This window comes from Dipodomys spectabilis, unplaced genomic scaffold, assembly GCF_019054845.1.
Source record: "Dipodomys spectabilis isolate Male_0828 unplaced genomic scaffold, ASM1905484v1 ptg000422l, whole genome shotgun sequence".
Classification (NCBI taxonomy): Eukaryota; Metazoa; Chordata; class Mammalia; order Rodentia; family Heteromyidae; genus Dipodomys; species Dipodomys spectabilis.
The window spans coordinates 7125939-7142445 of record NW_024871099.1 but is presented as its reverse complement, the minus strand read 5'-3'; the positions used below and the strand labels follow the sequence as shown (position 1 = coordinate 7142445).

The window sequence follows — 16507 nt, the reverse complement described above, 5'->3', positions numbered from 1 at the left end:
GGAGCGTCCCTCCCGCCTCGGCGCCCCGCCCCTCCACGCCCATTGGCTCGCCGCCGGCTGCACACGCAAAGGGCCCCGCCCCGTATGCAAATACAACCCCGCCCTCCTGGTGGACACCGCCCCGCCCCGCCCCCCTGGTCTGGTGGGGCTCGGCGGGCCGGGGGAACCCGGCTGGGTTCTCCAGCCCCTCCCCCGTCCCCGGGGCTGTCAAGCGTGGGGGTCCCCCTCGCCTTCTGTCACCCCTGACCTCAGATTCCCCCCCGACAGTGCCGCGTCCAGAAGAACCGCTCTGGGAGGCGCCGTGCGGCCGCCTGTCCTCAAATCTTCCCGTAACCCCGGGCTCTCCCGGCCTGGCGGGGGCGGGCAGAAACGGTGACGAGGCGCTTTTCACCCTGAAGCGGGGGACGGACCCCAGCGTCTGGGAGGGCGGGGTGCGCCAGGCTCGAGCCCGGGGGAGGTCCGGGACGGGGGGGGGGGGGGGGGCTGGCCCGCTGCGCCCCTACTCCCACCCCCACCCCTCATCCTGTGGGTTTGGCCAAGCAGCTGGCGAGGGCATCTGAGCCCATTAGCAAAGGCGAGGTTGCTGGGAGTAAGAAGGGACCAGGGCCCGGGAGGCCAGAGGCGGTGTGTGGGGGTGATGGGGGGCGCTCCTCAGCTGCCACAGCCCTTCGAGCAGGTGGTCAGCACATGAGGGGGGGGCAACAGATGGCCCAGGCAGGGCTTTTAGACAAGGGGGCTTGGGGTGGGGGCTGACCATCTGCACCTGGAGGCCTCCCGAGAGCTCCTCCCCCTTCAGTGCAGAGAAAAAGAGCTGGGGGAAGGAAGGGGAGGGGCGCCTTTATTCGGAGGGAAGGTGCAGACCCCCATCCCACTCCCCCCCCCAATACACAGGCTGGAGCCCGGGGAGCGGGCAGCTGGAGGAGTTTGGGAGGCTAAGGTAAGGGGCGCCTCTGCCAACCCCTATCTTCCCTTTCCACGCCGGATGGTGGGAGAGCTGAAGGCATGCAGGGGGACGCAGGGCTCCCTCAGATGGTGGCAGAAATCCGTTAACTGGCTCCCTGGCTTGGAGTTCCCGGATGCCAACTTTGGAGTGGGAGGAGCTAATCTGGGTGCTCTCTAGCCCCCAAAGTTCCTGAGCTTCAGGGTTAAGAGGGGTGTGTATTTCCAGGGGGAGGGGTGCTCTTTGACCAGGACAAAGGGGGAAGGGAGAAGAGGCGTAGCAGTGGGTGACCCTACTATGGTGCTGTTCCCCAGCATGGAGGCTGTCATAGATCCCAAGAGAGGTCTGCTCTGGTCAGGAGCTTGGGGCCAGTGGCTGTGCGTGGTGCCTGGCCCAGTAGCGGTGGTAGATGTCATGGAAGAGGTCCCTGCAGGCTATGTGGGCTTGGAGGCGGGAGCAGGCCAGGAAGGCCCCTGCCAGCTTGCGGTGGAGGGCGTAGGTTTCTTCCGGTGGCGGGCGCAGCCGGTGCTGCAGGAGCACAGGGATGAGGCCCTGGATCCGGCGTGCTGTGTCACCTGCCCCAAAATTGTAGGGGCCAGGGGCAGCAAAGGGCTCTCCCAGGATCATCACTGCTTCCACGTGGGCATTGGAGAATGCCTAGGGGTGGGGACAGATGTGCGCAGAGGGACATGAGAGCCCCACACTTTGGGAGGCAAGAGAGACCTCAGCAATCTGGAGTCTCCAGTGCAAATGCAAGCCCCCCACTCCCCTAAGAGCGTGCCCTAAGTACATAGTAGCCTGTCCCTACTCCAAAATAACCGTGCTTCCTCAGGACTTCTTACAGACAAGGAGTCCTCCACTCCTGACCCCCAGAATCAACCCCTGCACCACAATTAGACAGGTAAGTAGTGCCTATTTTCCAAGGTTTTGTGTGTGCATGCACATGCAGTTCCTGGGACTTGATCTCTGGGCCTGAGTGTTATTCTTGAGCTTTTTTTGCTCAAGGCTGGTGCTTTACTACTTGAGCCACACCCTCACTTCTGGCTTTTGATGGCTAATTGAGGTAAGAGTCTTATAGACTTTCCTGTACTGGCTGGCTTTAAACCACGATCCTCAGATCTCAGACTCCTAAGTAGTTAGGATTACAGGTGTGAGCCACCAGTGCCTGGCCCAGTGGTTCTTTTATAATCAGACAGCTGTCCTGGATGCCTCCCCAGGCCCACTCCCCCAGGGTAAAAATATACCTTCCATATTCCCTAGTAGACAGGGGGCTCCCAACTGCTGCTCCCCATAGACCCCAGTGACCTCTACCCACCCAACCACTATTCCCCAGTGTCTCCCAACCTTGGTTTCAAAGCCTGTGAGGAATTTTAAGTCCCGGGATTTCTGCAGGACACGGTCTCTGTCTCCATCAGCTGCAGCCTTCACCACCTGGATAGATGGGTGTTGGGGAGTCAAAGACCAGTGAAGAAGCCAAGGAAGGTTCTAGATCAAAGGAAACACCTGAGCTCTGGCACCACTTGTAATGCAGCATAGGGGAGGCAAAGACGAAAGAGAGTTCCAGGCCAGCCTTGAACAGTGAAACTGCTGTTCACAGGAGTTGGCAGGTACACAGGTCCATACACAACCCAACAAGGATGGGATACTGGGGTCCCAATTGGGTTCAGTTACCCAGGGCATAGGGCCCTGGCACTCAGGATGCCCTGGGCACACCTGGCCTCAGCAAAGCAGCGAGTGTAGAGCTGAGCCCCTCTCCAGCCTGGAGGAGGGAGGCTGGCTCTGGGATCAGAGGCCAGGCAAGCCACCCACCTGGTGAGCCTCTGCTTTCCCAAGGAGAAGCCTGGATCAGGAGTGTTCTGGTCCTGGGGTGGTTGTGGACACACTCAACACAGGCTTGTGTGCAAGGAAGCACTGTGGACAACCCAAGCTATTCCTCTTATTATTGGATGTGAAGAAACGGGCTCAGTGTGGCACTGGGGTCCCCACTGTGTGGTCCTTTCTTGAGGGGAGGGGGAGTCCAGGATGAATCTGGCATTCTACTCCATTTCAGCACTCCCCACCTCCCCCCAACCTGTGCCTGTCTGGCCATCTGTTAGGCCTTGGTCCCCGGGGGCCCATGTGACTGGGCACTTTTAAACTCAAAAAGGCTACAGAGGCCTGGGGGGTTGTTGATGGGTGGCTCTGACTTTGTGTGGCCTGCAGAGGAGATCCAAAGGACCATGGGGGGGCGGGGGGGACGACAGGGAAGAAAGCTCTCCCCCGCAGCTTCCAGTTTATTCACTCCCATGGACTGCCACTAGGCATCCCAGTGCCACCCAGCAGGCTCCTGTGCCCATCTCCACAGCCTCCCGGCTCCAGACCCCTAGTTTCAGAGGGAGTATCTTTTCTTCCCTTCAACCCTTCCTTCCTCGCCCCCCTCCCCCCACCATACTGTCTTGAGGATTGAATTCAGAGCCTCATACTTGCTAAGCAAGTACTCTACAATTTCAGTCACACAATCAGCCTTTTTTTTTTTTTCCCCCCACAGTTATTCAGATAAGGTCTCTGGCTATTGCCTAGGGCTGGCCTTAAATCCCATCTTCCTACCTCAGCCTCCAGCACAGCTGGGATTACAGGCTTGGGTTACCACCCTTGGCCAAGACTGTATCTTTCCAAATCCTCTGTGTAGCTTCCTAGAACTCCAGATAAAGTACTGACCTCTGGGGCCCAAAATGATTTGGCTGTGTGGGCAGCTGCCTGGCCAGTGAAAACAGCATCAGGTAGGATCACACCTGCCCCACCTGGATGGCCTGTGGGAGGCTCAGCGTCTTAAGTCTAGCTTCAGACTAGAACCTGCATTTCATAGTATCAACAGCATCCATACACACAGAAAAGTCTGGAAGAGCTTTGACCTCTGCACAAATTGTTAGCTGGAATCCCCTTCAAGCCTCCTCCTGATTGCTCCTCTGCACCTTTCCTGGCAGGTCCTCCAGGAAACCTTCCATCATGCCCCAGGGCAGTTTCCTGTTGTCTCCTAACCCCACATTTGATCTCTCTGCTCCCTACTGCCTGTGAGCCCCACCACAGACGAGCTCTGTGAAGGTAGGCCTGAGTGGGCCCTAGGTCCCTGGTGTGTCCTCAGTAGCATCAGGACAGAGCTGGACACAGATGGTTTCACCTAGATGATTAGAAGACTGGATGAGTGTCCAACCTCTAGATACTCACCAGACAGTGTTTTCTGAGGCTCTGGGACCAACTGACCCTGATGGGTATGTGTGTGTGTGACAGCGTAGGTGAGGAAGTGCTTCCCGAGGCCAGAGCAGCCTGTAGGCAGAGGCTGGACACAGGCACTGGACAAGGTGGACATCACAGGCTCTCACGGCAAGGGCTGGGATGGGGACTCTGGACCCAGACTCCTGAAGCATGCCTCCTAGGCCTGCGGGGATGTGAGGCAGCCCCTCTCCAGGCCCAGCAGCCTTACCTGTAAATGACCCCGAGGAGCTGCTGTGCACACAGCCTCACCACAGGGCCTGGCATACTATGAAGTGCTTTGATATTTATGAGCTGCTTTTTTTTTTCTTGCCAGTCCTGGGGCTTGAACTCAGGGCCTGGGCACTGTCCCTGAACTTTTGCTCAAGGCTAGCACTCTACCATGTGAGTCACGGCGCCACTTCCACGTTGCAGGACTCACCTCGATGTAATGATCTGTGAACTCGGTCCCAAATTCCCGGCTTGCACCAAAGTCCAGCAGGGTCACCTGGGAACAAGGATGTAGGGTAAGAAGAATGTGGGGGGGACCATTCACATGTGCCTCTCCCCGCCCCCCCGGCCCGCCACTGTCTACCAGAGCAGCAAGTACCCAGCTCTCTCTCTTCATTCCTTACCCTTGCTCTCCCCACCTGGCTGGCTACTGGAAACCTCCAGTTTCCACACTTCCCAGTCACCCCAGCATGGCAGCTGAAGGGATCTGGCTTTCATTTTCTTTCAGTCCTGCTTAGTTTTCATTCATTTATTACAGTGAGGTCTAGCTATGTATGTAGTAGCTCAGGCTGGCCTTGAACTCATGATCCTTCTGCCTCAGACTCTCAAGTGCTGGGATTACTGATGTACACTACCATATCCAGCCTTAGGCCCAGAAAAATCCAGAGAACAAGATATATAGAAAAGCAAATGAACACAAATCCTACCACCCAGCTGGAAATATAAAATACTACCCAAATAGGTAGAATCTTCTTGTACTCCACCTGGACCCCCATATCTTTGGGTGTTTTGTTTTGTTTTAGGGTCATTACTTTCCTGAAACTATTATTGCAAATTACTTCTTTTTTTTTTTGGGTCCAGTCGTGGGGCCTGAACTCTGGGCCTGGGCACTGTCCCTCAGCTCTTCAGCTCAAGGCTAGCGCTCTACCACTTGAGCCACAGTGCCACTTCCGGCTTTTTTCTTTTTGCTTATGTAGTGCTCAGGAATAGAACCCAGGGCCTCAGGCATGCAAGGCAAGCACTCTACCACTGAGCCACCTTCCCAGCCCCATGCAAATTACTTCTTAAAGTTCTTATGCAGGGCTGGGAAGGTGGCTCAGTGATAGAGTGCTTGTCTTGCATGCAAGAGGCCCTGGGTTTGATTCCTCAGCATGACATAAACAGAAAAAGTCGGAAGTGGTGCTGTAGCTCAAGTGGTAGAGTGGTAGCCTTGAGCTGAAGAGCTGAGGGACAGCACTCAGGCCCAGAGTTCAAGCCCCACTATCGACAAAAAAAAAATAAATAAAGTTCTCATGCATGTGTTTCTATGTATCACCTCCTGGAGTTAGAGAAACACTCCCCAGGGAATGCCCAACCTGACCTCCTGGGTACCCAACCCAGGGCAGGCTGGGGCAGGCACATCTCCTAGGGTCCCACAGCCTCCCATATCCTCCCCCATCTCAGTGCCTTGAGTTTCTGCATCCAGGTACCAAGTAGGTCATCACTGAAGTAATGATAAAGGAAATGACATGACATCATTCTGGCCAAAGCAGTTAGGCAGGAGTCACCCTCTCCAGCTTTCTCCCCAACCATCACTGCAGGGAAAAGGGCCAGCCAGCCTGATGTGTGCGTAGTAAGGCACTCCTGTAGTGAGCTACTGAAATACTGGGGACTATTTGTTACAGCAGCACCTGTACCCTAGCTCCCATTACAAGGAACCAACCTGGTGGCTGGAGGCATCGTACAGGAAATTGGCCCAGTTGGGGTCTGTCTGCATGAATCTGAACTCAAACAGTTCCCGCAGACACAGCCTCAGGAGCTGGAAACAAATCTGGGCAGGGAGAAGTCATCTCAATGCTGTGCCCCTGCAGAGCCCCCTGGCTTGGCCAGGGAGCCTGGGCCCAGCTAGGCTCTCCCTGTTGTCCCATAAAGGACTGTACCTGGTTCCGGATGTCCTGGCTCAGGCCCTGGCACTGATCCAGAGGGACACCTCCAGCCAGCTCCATGGCCAGCACCCGCCTGGTGCACAGCTCCTTCACCACAGCTGGCACCCGGAAGAAGGGGTCATCTGTCAACAGCTGCCTGGGGCAGGAGGAAGCAGAGTAAGTGGGACATCATGCTTTAGACCTGAGGGTAGGTCTGAGCTGGCCTTCTTTTCTGACAAACCCTTCAGGAAGTCCTCTTCCTCTGGGTGATAGCTGACGTTGAACCAGTACCTCTGCACTTCCCACTGTGCTTTATTTACCCTTCAACTCGGTGTTGCTGGAGACCCAGCGACCACTTCCTATCAGAAGGATTATAGATGTGAGAGCTTGAACTCTGGGCCTGCGTGCTGTCCCTCAGCTTCTCAGCTCAAGGATAGCGCTCTACCCACAGCATCACTTCTGGATTTTTCTGTTTATGTGGTGCTGAGGAATCAAACCCAGGGCCTCATGCATGCGAAGCAAGCACTCTACCACTGAGCCACCTTCCCAGCCCAATCCTGCAGGCCTTCTGAATAGGGTGATAAAAATCCCAATTCTATCACTCCTGTGCAGAGGATGCACCGTGTATATGCTACCTGCACATTAGTCACTCAGTAGCCAGCTCAGCTTTCAGTCTGACTCTCATCTCACGGTATTCCACTACCAGAGGCTGGAGGGGCAGCCTGGGTGGAAGGGGCACCCCCTGAGGCCTGTGGGAAGTCAGCTCACCGGAAGTTCTGGGCACACGCCGCCTCCCGACGGTAGTCGCACTCCCAGGCCAGTTCCTGCTGCAGGCTCTGCAGGCTCTGTTCGGCAAACAAGCCTGGGGGATGGCATCCAGGTCAGCCGGGGATAGCCACAGCCTGTCCCCTTGCTCCAACCCTCGATCCCACCCTCCCGACACACAGCCCAGTCTGTCTCTCTCACACCTATGCTATGTTGCCACCATCCTGCCCACACCTGGGGCTCTTTGGAAGTCTGTGGATTGGACTGTCGGTCATATGCACCCCGGATCCGAGTCGTCACAGGCATACAACTTGACTTCCTCCCTGCCTCTGGTTCATGCTCTTGTCTTGCTACTGCCTCTCATCTTGCTTCTGGGCCTGTCTCTGTCTGGCTTTCTGCTGGCTCCCATAAAGTACAGCCTGCTCCATCTTCCACAGGCATGTCTTCCATGCCTGGAGACAAATGCGCTGCACCTCACCCTGAGCCCCTACTCTGCTTGCTTGGCTGCGTGGAACCCGAACTGTGCATGCTCAGTGTCTGTTTCTGCGTGCAGTCTCTGGACTGTCATGTGACCTCTTTTTTTTTTTTTTTTGGGGTCTGGTCGTGGGGCCTGAACTCTGGGCCTGGGCGCTGTCCCTCAGCTCTTCAGCTCAAAGCTAGCACTCTACCACTTGAGCCACAGCGCCACTTCCGGCTTTTTTCTTATGTGGTGCTGAGGAATCGAACCCAGGGCCTCAAGCATGCAAGGCAAGTGCTCTACCACTGAGCCACCTTCCCAGCCTCATGTGACCTCTTCTCACTCTCTGATTAGCATGTATTCTGTGTCACGCAGGTGCACACATGCATACCTGCAGGCATACCCAGCCTTCCCTGCCCAGAAACCTACTTCCTTTCCTCAGGCACCCCTACTTGGCTGGGGACAGAGTGGGCACCTCACCCTCGGGCAGGGCTGTGCTCATCTTCAGCACAGCCAGCAGGTTCTGCACGTCACTCTGGATGCTCTGGGCGACACCAGGGTACTGCAGGACAGGGGGGGCAACTGAGCGTCACATCTCTGGAACAGCAATCCACCCACCCTGCAATCCAGCCTCACCACTCACCTGAATCTTCACAGCCACTTCTGTCCCATTCCTCAGCATACCCTGGTGCACCTGCCCGATTGAGGCAGCGGCAAAGGGCACCTCCTCCAGGAAGGCCACCTTGGTCTGCCAGTCCCTGCCCAGCTCTTCTTCCAGAACTCTCTGGGGGGAGAGGGGGGAAAGTGGTCATGACAGTCACCATCATGGTAATAGCCTGCTGAGTTATTTCCAGTGAGCTGGGCTAGCCCATCAGTAACCCTGACTGCTATCCTACTTCACAGATGGGGAAACTGAGGCTCAGGAATTAAGTGCCTTGCCAAGGTGACCAGGCAGGCACTGCCAGATGGGGTGCTGAGCCCAAATCTGTATTTCTTTTCTTTTTTTTCCGCCAAATCTGTATTTCTTCCTTGCCTGTGCAAGTCTTGTGGAGACTGCTTGATAACCATGTTTTGTGGGATGGTACCAGTATGAGGGTTTGAACAGGGCCTATAAGCTGTCCCCCAGCCCTTTAGTGAGTGTGTGAGTGTGTGTGTGTGTGTGTGTGTGCTGGTCCTGAGACTTGAATTGGGGGCCTGGGCACTGTCCTTGAGCTTCTTTTAAGCCCAAGGCTAGTGGCTCAACCACTTAAGCCACAGCTCCACTTCTGTGTTTTTGGTAGCTTACTGGAGATCAGAGTCTCACAGACTTTCCAGCCCGGGCTTGGTTTCCAACTACAAATCTCAGATCTCAGTCTCCTGAGTAGGTAGGATTACGGGCACAAGCAACTGGCACTCAGCTGTACTTTGTTTTTTGAGATAGGTTGCCCTGAGTTTATCTGGCCTAGATCTCACAATCCTCCTGCTGACCCTTCACATAGGGTGGCAGAGGCAGTTCTAGGTTCTTCATTATAAATTACCTAATGATTTATTTCACCCTAGGAAATGTGTGTGTGGCTACTATTCTATTTCTCAGATGAGGAGACTGAAGCCCAGAGAGGTCCAGGCAGGTGTGTGGGAGAGAGACAATGACAGGTAGCGGAACCCTAGCTCTTGCTGCCTGGCTAGAGCACTGAGTGACATCTAGGACTAAACAAAGCACCCATCTTTTTTTTTTTTTTTTTCTTCCAGTTCTGGGGCTTGAACTGAGGGCCTGGGCACTGTTCCTGAGCTTCTCTTGCTCAAGACTAGCACTCTACCGCTTGAGTCACAGTGCCACTTCTGGCTTTTTCTGTTTATATGGTATAAGGAAGCAAACCCAGAGCTTCCTGCATGCTAGGTAAGCACTCTACCACTAAGTCACATTCCCAGCCCATTGTCCCCTCATTTAGCCACAGTAATGCCACTTGGAAATTCCCATTTTACAGCTGAAGAAACTGAGGCTGCCAGTCAGGCAATGAAGTATGTGGGGGGGGGAGCGGAGAGGGGAGGACAACTGTAGGTATGGAGGAGACTCACCAGCATCTGCCAGCGGGGCATGAAGTCGGCGCTCTGGCGGACCCGCTCGAAGATGTGTTGTAGTTGGGGGCTGATGAGACTGTTGTCTTAGGAGACAGTGGGGCAGGGGAACGGTGAGGGAGGAGGCAAGGTGGGGTGGGGGCATGGGGAGGATCTGAAGCCAGTTTGTTGGTGGGTGAGGTCAAGGGTCAGGGTTCAAGGATCATGCAATACCCTGGATGCTGAGCATTTGGCCAACCTTGAGGGCGGCCCCCCGAACAGTACACAAGGTCTGCACAATCCGCTCCGCATTGGCCTCGGACAGGAAAGGGTTGGAGCCAGGCCTAGAGCCGTCCTCTGGGGAGGAGAGGATAACCGTTAGCATTACAACCAGGATGGCTCAAACCAGAAAGGCAATACCAAGTGCTGGCACAGACAGGGGTGTATGCTGGCACACACCCTTTGGGAGGGTTCCAGAAAAGCACTTGCCTTTTTTTTTTTTTTGTATGGGGCTTGAACTCTGGCCTGGGCGTTGTCCCTCAACTCTTCAGTTCAAGGCAAGCACTCTACCACTTGAGCCACAGTGCCACTTCCAGTTTTCTGGTAGTTTTTATTGGAGCTAAGAGTCTCAAGGACTTTCTTGCCTGGGCTGGCTTTGACTCATGATCTTAGCCTCCTGAGTAGCTAGGATTATAGGTGTTAACCACAGGCACCTGGCAGCATACACTTTTTTTTTTTTTTGGGTCCGGTCATGGGACCTGAACTCTGGGCCTGGGCGCTGTCCCTCAGTTCTTCAGCTCAAGGCTAGCACTCTACCACTTGAGCCACAGCGCCACTCCGGGCTTTTTTTCTTTTTGCTTATATGGTGCTGAGGAATGGAACCCAGGGCCTCAGGCATGCAAGGCAAGTGCTCACCACTAAGCCACCTTCCCAGCCCCAACACACACCTTTTATCCTATACAATTCTCCTCCCAGGTGTATAGAGAAGAGAATGTGCCCCCTGCCTGATATGCAAACATGACCACAGCAGCACTGCTGGTGACAGTCCCAAACAGGCAACAACCCAAAAGGCTGCACACATGACTACTACTTACTTTCTTTTTTTTATTTTTTGGGTGTGTATGTGTGTGTGCCAGTACTGGGGCTTGAACTCAGGGCCTGGGTGCTGCCCCTTAGCTTTTTCACTCAAGGCTGGCACTCTACCACTTAAGCCACAGCTTTACTTCCAGCTCATTGGTGGTTTAATTGGAGATAAGAATCTCCCAGAGGGGCTGGGAAGTTGGCTCAGTGGTAGAGCGCTTGCCTTGCATGCCTGAAGCCCTGGGTTCGATTCCTCAGCACCACATAAGCAAAAAGAAAAAACCCGGAAGTGGCGCTGTGACGCAAGTGGTAGAGCGCTAGCCTTGAGCTGAAGAGCTGAAGGACAGTGCGTAGGCCCAGAGTTCAGGCCCCACGACCGGACCCAAAAAAAAAAAAAAAGAATCTCCCAGACTTTCCTGTCAGGGCTAGCTTTAAACAGCGATCCTTGGATCTCAGCCTCCTGAGTAGCCAGGTCTATCGGCATCCAGCTTGGTTTTTTTGTTTTTTTTTTTGGAGACAATGTCTCTCTATGTAGCTCAGGCTAGCTGAAATCTTGCCTTGGCCTCTTGAGTCCTGGAATAACAGGCGTGCATCATCATGCCCAGCTTTAGATGATATACTTCTATTAATGGCTGTCCCGACAGGGGCTTAGCTTTGATTCTGACAGCTAAGAGATGGCTCATCTCTTAAATAATTATCATCACACTCATCTTCCAGAAGAGAAAACTAGGGCTCAGAGAGATGACGTCACTTACCTCAGGGCACACAAGGCCAGTACCTGACACTGGCAATGTGGCTTACTCACCTGACTGAAGACTTCCTCCAGGCAGGGACTTCTTGGCTACCTCGGCCAGTGCTCCCAGCCCCAAGCCCACAGCCAGTCCTGGGGAGCGAGAGAAGGGTCTGGTAGTCTGGGGCCTGCTCTCTCCTCCCTCTCCTCCCTGACTCTTGCGAGATTGCCTTGCATTGCTATGTTGCCAACATCCTATATCTGTCTCCAACTCAAGCTCTAGCTTGCTTCTTGCTGGAGTTTCTTTCAAGGCTATTTTGCTTTCTTCAGCCTTCTCCCCAGGACCTCATCTCCCTCCCAGCACTTCAGATCTCTGGCTATACTTCATAGGTCATCTGAGAAGCTGCTGTAAATCTTATGCTGAGCTGGGTATGGTTTCTAATACCTGTAGCCAACACCTTAGAAGGCAGAGTTCAGAAGGATCAGATTTTGAGGCTAGCCAAAGCAAAAAGTTATCAAGACTACAGCTCAGTAAATAAATTGGTTTGGCAATTCATGCATGGCTGTGACCCCAGCTATATGGGAGCCTGTGGGTTGACTGTGGTCCAGACTGGCCCTAGGCAAAGGCTTAGAACTTACCTAAAAATTAAAAACAAAATGAGCATGAAGAATGGTTCAAGTGGCAGAGTGCTTGCTTAACAGGTACAAGATCCTGTATTCACACCCTACTACTGCCAAAAGAAAAATTAGGCCAGCTGGGTGCTGTTGGCTCACGCCTATAATCCCAGCTACTCAGGAGGCTGAGATCTGATGATCGTGATTCAAAGCCAGCCCAGGCAGAAAAGTACATGAAACTATGGCTCAAATGGTAGAGCACTCACTTTGAGCTGAAGAGCTAAGGGATAGCGCCCAGGCTCAGAGTTCAAGCCCCAAGCCCCACCAAAAAAAAAAAAAAAAAAGACTCATGGAGCTGGGTGTGGTGCTATACACCAGTAATCCCAGCTATTTAGGAAGCAAAAATAAGGGAATCTATGCTCTAGTTGAAAGCCAATTCAAGAAGAAGAGATCCCCGGACTCAAAAGCACACCTGTAATCTCAGCTGTTTGAGCGGTGGAAGTAAGCATGAGACCCTAGCTGAAAAAACGGAAAAGGACTAAGAGTGTGTCTCAAGTGGTAGAACATACAAAACTCTGAGTTCAATCCCCAGTACCATAAAACAAAACAAGACCCTAAACTGGGTACTGGTTACTCACACCTGTCATCCTAGCTACTCAGGAGGCTGAGATCTGAGGATGATGGTTTAAAGCCAGCCTGGGCAGGAAAATCTATGAAACTCCAATTGACCACCAGAAAACTGGAAATAGGAGTTGTGGCTCAAAGTGGTAGAGCACTAGCCTTGAGCTAAAAAAGCTCAAGGAGGGGCTGGGAATAATGTTTTAGTGGTAGAGTGCTTGTCTAACATGCATGAAGCATGGGTTTGATTCCTCAGTATCACATACTCAGAAAAAGCTGGAAGTGGCACTGTGGTAGAGTGCTAACCCTGAGCAAAAGAAGCTCAGGGACAGTGCCCAGGCCCTGAGTTCAGACCTCATGACTGATAAAACAACAACAACAAAAACTGTCTGGTGCTGGTGGCTCATATAATTTCATGAAACAGTATTATTCCTCACTCTACAGGTGTATTCATACCCTCCCTCCCTATTGTTTTTCTTTTTGAGAGAGGGTCTTACTTTATAATCTAAATTGGCTTCATCCTCTTCAAGTGCTGGGATTACAGCTGTGTATCACCACACATTATTCTGGCTGCAACCCTGTAAATTATTGCTTGCAGGTTTGAACAATTCTGCTGCATGATCCTATGTGTGTCACCTCACCTCTCCTAGCCTTGGTTCCTCATGTACATACTGGAAAGAAACCCTCATCAATCCTAACCGGGTGATGTGTGTGTGTGTGTGTGGGGGGGGGGGTTCGACAGCTCAAGCTTTCAGTAAAGGCTGTCATAGGTGCATTCCCATTTATTTTGGCTTATCAGGCTTTTCCTTTGTCACTCTTTCCATCTCTCCCTGCTGTCTCTGAGTCATCCCTTCTCTTGCTTCATTCCAATGCTGCCTTCTCTGATTTAGGTCACAGGTAGATTCCCCGAAAGTCACCTACCCCCAAAGCTGGCCAGGCGGCTGATGCGGGAGGCAGGCACCTTGCGTTCCCGAGAGCGATCACTCAGCTGGGAAATGGGAACAGGTCTGAGGACAGGATAGTGGGCCCGTTGCCCAGAGAATCCAACCAACCTGACACCACCCTTCCCCTTCCTCAAGATTGGGTTCCAGCAGTCTTCATGGGGAGTTGCTGGGTCAGGGAAGGGGGCGGGGGGGGGGGGGGGGGGCAACGATACCTGGGGCCGAGGCATCTTCTTGGGACAGGCCTCCCGTGCCCTATGAATATCCTCTTCACTCAGGCCTCTGCCAGGCCCATCCTCATGCAGCTTTTGGGCCCAAGACCCCCCCGGTGGTCCCTGTAAGAGACATAGACTTTGGCAAAAGAGCAGACCACACGAGGTCTGCTGCATGGCCCTTTTGGAACCCTTCCTGTCCTTTTACAACATGAAAGCCTCCCTCCACCTCTTCCCCTAGGGGCCCCCTCCCCAGTCTCTTACCCACCAGTGGGGCCTAGGCCCCAGGGCTGCACATGGCAGCCCAACATTCCGGCCCAGCTGTTTACAGGTCCCCCGCAGTATGCCTCCTACTTCAGGCCACATTGCCTAAGGAGAAGAGGATTATTCAGATATGAACTGTAGGACTGGGCCCCCCCATACTCCAGTGCCCACCATCCATCAAAGGCCTCCTTCCCTGCTAATAGAGCCCCCATCCCCCACCCCTTCGTTGCTAGACATCCACATATCCTCTAGGGATACTTCTCTCTACTTCTTTGAGACCCCCCCTCCCTTGTTGCTAGGCACCTACCATTCTTCCAGTAACCCCCCCCTCCCACATACACACCCCGTTACTGGGCACCTCCCCCTGTTGCTAAGCACCCACTGCTCTCAGGCGCGGGGTCCAAAAACTCGTGGGGCCTCCCATGCTTCCGGGAACACGTGTAGCCCCGCCCTCCCCGGTCAGCTAGCCAATGGCGCTGCGGAAGCTTGTTGACGGGCACGAAGCTTACGTCCTTGGGAGAAAGGGAGGGGCAAGGGGCAGGGCCGAGACGCTAGACGTTGGTTTGGGTGGGGTTTCAAAGCCAGGCTGGATTGCCAAGGGCACTGCGGGGAGCAGTCGTGCCCCCTCATGCCCTTCTACTAACTTCAGAATGCCTTGTACGCGGCGGGCCTTTGAGACCACATCTTTCTGGCAAGCCTGCACCACTCCTTCTTACACACATCACAGCCCTCTGCATAAACATCTTGCCCACCTCCCTTATTTTAATGCTTGGCAGGTTCTTTCTCCTCTGAATTCAATTCAATTCAACACTCCCTATGCACATGGAACACCTCTCTCTTTTGCACAAACACCCACATCTTGGCACCCAGCCTCCTTGTTCGTGCAGATAGATCCCCTGCCCTCACTACCCAACTGTCTCCAGCTCACACCCTCCAGCCTCTGTGTACATAAACCCCTTCACTTGCACACTGAGCCTCTGTTCCCTCACACACCCTGCTCTCTTTGATTCTGGGATGGCTTGAGTGGGAGACTTCTGTTTCCTGTAGGCCTGACATTTCCCAGAACAGCCTCAGCCAAGATTCCCAGTGCTTACTCAGGAATCTTGGCATCCCAGAAAAATCGGCTCACAGACTGGCTCTGTGTGTGTGTGTGTGTGTAAAAGTGCTGTGGGCTTATGCTTCTCACCATCTGGAATAGAAACAGCTGTTTTCTATTCCAGGGAGGAATGTAGATTGTTCCTCACAGCACCCAGCTGTCCCTGTCCAGCACTTCCACCCTTGCCAGGAATTGGGCCTGTTGGTCCTTATCTCTTTGCTGTGTGACCTCAGAAAAGTCCTAGTCCTCTCTGAACCTCAGCTACCAACCTGTATGGTGTAGCAGGTAGGCCTCTGCCTGTAATTTCTCAGTGGTCTATTAAAAGATAACTGATTCTAAAGCCCAGGGCCTGTGACCTGTGTCTCTTCCCAATAAGTCAATTTCAAGACTAAAAGCACCTAGCGGTCTCCCTTGAAAGGTGAGGATGTGACTTAAGAGCTGGAGGCGGCTTACCATTTGGGCAAAAATGTAAAATGTATCTATAACCCCCTGAAGAGCTGAGATTGCCAGTACCAAGCCTGGCACCAGATGTTTCACATACAGAACATAGAAATAGCCCCAAGGCTACAAAAGCTAGAGGCTGGCAGACCCTTTCACCTCAAGTGTCTTTATTTGTAAAATACGACAGCCCTTACTGGTCATTAGTAGTGGCCATTAGAGACAGTGAAATAATATTAGGGCTTGGTACAAACGACTGCTCTAGATACACTTACTTTCTTCCCTCCCTCGCTTCCTTCCTTCCTTGAGATCGAACCCAAAACCTTTTGCATGCAACTGTGTCATTAAGCTACATGCCCAGTCATATCTATCTATCTATCTATCTTCGTTTCAATTGCGAGACAGGGATTTAAAAAACTCGGTCCCAGACGCTCTGCTCATTGGCTGTGGCTCTACCAACTGAGCCACGCCCCCTACTCCCCCCTTCCCCTTCTTTTTGAGCTAGCTTCTTAAAAAAAAAACCTGGTAGCCCAGGCTTGCCTTCTCTTAGCCTTCCGGTTCTGAGTGATGGGATTAAGTGATAGCCTCTATGCGCAGCCGAACACATAGCATTTCTTACGGAAATTCAGTGGAGCATAAAGCATTCGCTCAAAGAAACGGCGGAGGAAGTGGCAGACACGGGTTTCGAACCCCGGCCTGTACGATTCTCCAAATCTTTGAAAATTTCCTTTTGCTTCTGCATGAAGAGTGGGTGGCGCGGCTGAACCGGTCACTCGAGGGGTGATCGGGAAGCTGGGATTCGAGACCCCGGAGATGTGAATGGGAAGGGGGTCGCCAACAGCGTCTCCAGAACTACACCTGCACGCTGCGAGGCCCGGCCAGGAACAACATCCGGCGCGCGGAAGCCACGCCCCTCGACGCAGATGGAAGGGACGTGAGCGTCATTTCCTGTGG

General features: G+C 53.5%; 1 protein-coding gene across 6 annotated transcripts; it reads right to left on the bottom strand.

Moving 5' to 3' along the window:
* Positions 1-821: 821 nt before the first annotated feature.
* Positions 822-16436, bottom strand: Coq8b (coenzyme Q8B). 6 transcript variants are annotated; one of them, XM_042667932.1, is made up of 15 exons: positions 16094-16436; positions 14020-14124; positions 13759-13878; positions 13524-13590; positions 11445-11522; positions 9794-9916; positions 9581-9666; positions 8169-8309; positions 8006-8087; positions 7072-7165; positions 6319-6460; positions 6102-6209; positions 4611-4676; positions 2285-2371; positions 822-1597 (listed from the first exon to the last, which is right to left on the bottom strand). In XM_042667932.1, exons 2-15 carry the CDS (start codon positions 14119-14121, stop codon positions 1295-1297), a joined length of 1599 nt encoding a protein of 532 aa, XP_042523866.1. In that variant the 5' UTR covers positions 14122-14124; positions 16094-16436; the 3' UTR covers positions 822-1294. The 6 variants fall into 6 exon arrangements, with proteins under 6 accessions (XP_042523866.1, XP_042523867.1, XP_042523864.1 ...); XM_042667933.1 differs by having other exon boundaries at positions 16173-16436; XM_042667930.1 differs by lacking the exon at positions 16094-16436 and adding an exon at positions 14402-14489.
* Between the last annotated feature and the right edge of the window lie 71 nt (positions 16437-16507).

Bases quoted from the DNA above. Each gene is read 5' to 3' on its own strand.
- Coq8b (XM_042667930.1), bottom strand. From the start codon at position 14,443: ATGGGAGGCCCCACGAGTTTTTGGACCCCGCGCCTGAGAGCA. The intron at 11,523-13,523 runs GTAGGTGACTTT...CTCGCTCCCCAG, and splicing joins CCGCCTGGCCAGCTTTGGGG to GACTGGCTGTGGGCTTGGGG. The intron at 1,598-2,284 runs GTTGGGAGACAC...CCCCACCCCTAG, and splicing joins TCACAGGCTTTGAAACCAAG to GCATTCTCCAATGCCCACGT.